Below are 701 nucleotides of genomic sequence, written 5' to 3' on the forward strand. Positions count from 1 at the left end.
GGCATCGCTGTCAGCATCCCCCCGTGGGGTCACCTCAGGGCGTTGGGCGCATGGGGTGGAGGGGAAGGGGGGCAACACACCCCCCGGGAGAGGAGAACACAGGGTGTAGGTGCCCCTGGGGGGGGAGAACAGAACCTGGGGGGGCAAAGAGGGGAGGGTACCCCTGGGAAGGGGGGAATGGGGCTGGGGGACACAGGAGATGGGTGCCCATGGGGGGAATGGGACCGGGGGGCACAGGAGGTGGGTGTCCATGGGGGGAACGGGACCGGGGGGCACAGAGGGAGAGGGTACCCCTGGGAGGGGGGGGAAGGGGACTGGGAGGCACAGGAGGTGGGTGCCCTTGGGAGTGAACAGGACCAGGGGGGCACGGGAGGTGGGTGCCCGTGAGGCGCTCAGGACCGGGGGGCACAAGGACCCGCCGTGCGCCCGGGCGCGCTCCGCCTTCCCTAGGCCCCGCCCCTTCTCAGCACAACCCCCGCCCTCACCCCAGGCCCCGCCCCAAGGGAGCTAAGCCCCGCCCCCAGCCCCGCCCTCCGCTCGGTTTCCCGTCGCGCCCCGCGGCGGAAGGGGCGTGTCCCGGGCCGGAAGTGGCGGCAGGGCGGGCAGGGTGGCGGCGGCAGCAGCAGCGCCCGGTCCTGCTCCCGCTCCCGGCGCCATGTCGGGCCGCTGCTGCCAGGAGCAGACGCCCAGTCGCGATATCC

At 73.9% G+C, this 701-nt stretch overlaps 1 protein-coding gene across 1 annotated transcript in view; it reads left to right on the plus strand.

The window, feature by feature from the left end:
• Positions 1-655: 655 nt before the first annotated feature.
• EIF4EBP1 (eukaryotic translation initiation factor 4E binding protein 1) overlaps positions 656-701 on the plus strand; it is a 6584-nt gene continuing 6538 nt past the window's right edge. Inside the window, exon 1 of the mRNA XM_014958403.1 lies at positions 656-689. Coding sequence (XP_014813889.1) covers positions 656-689 — 34 coding nt within the window. The remainder of the gene's footprint in view (positions 690-701) is intronic.

This window comes from Calidris pugnax, unplaced genomic scaffold, assembly GCF_001431845.1.
Source record: "Calidris pugnax isolate Ruff unplaced genomic scaffold, ASM143184v1 scaffold280, whole genome shotgun sequence".
Lineage (NCBI taxonomy): Eukaryota > Metazoa > Chordata > Aves > Charadriiformes > Scolopacidae > Calidris > Calidris pugnax.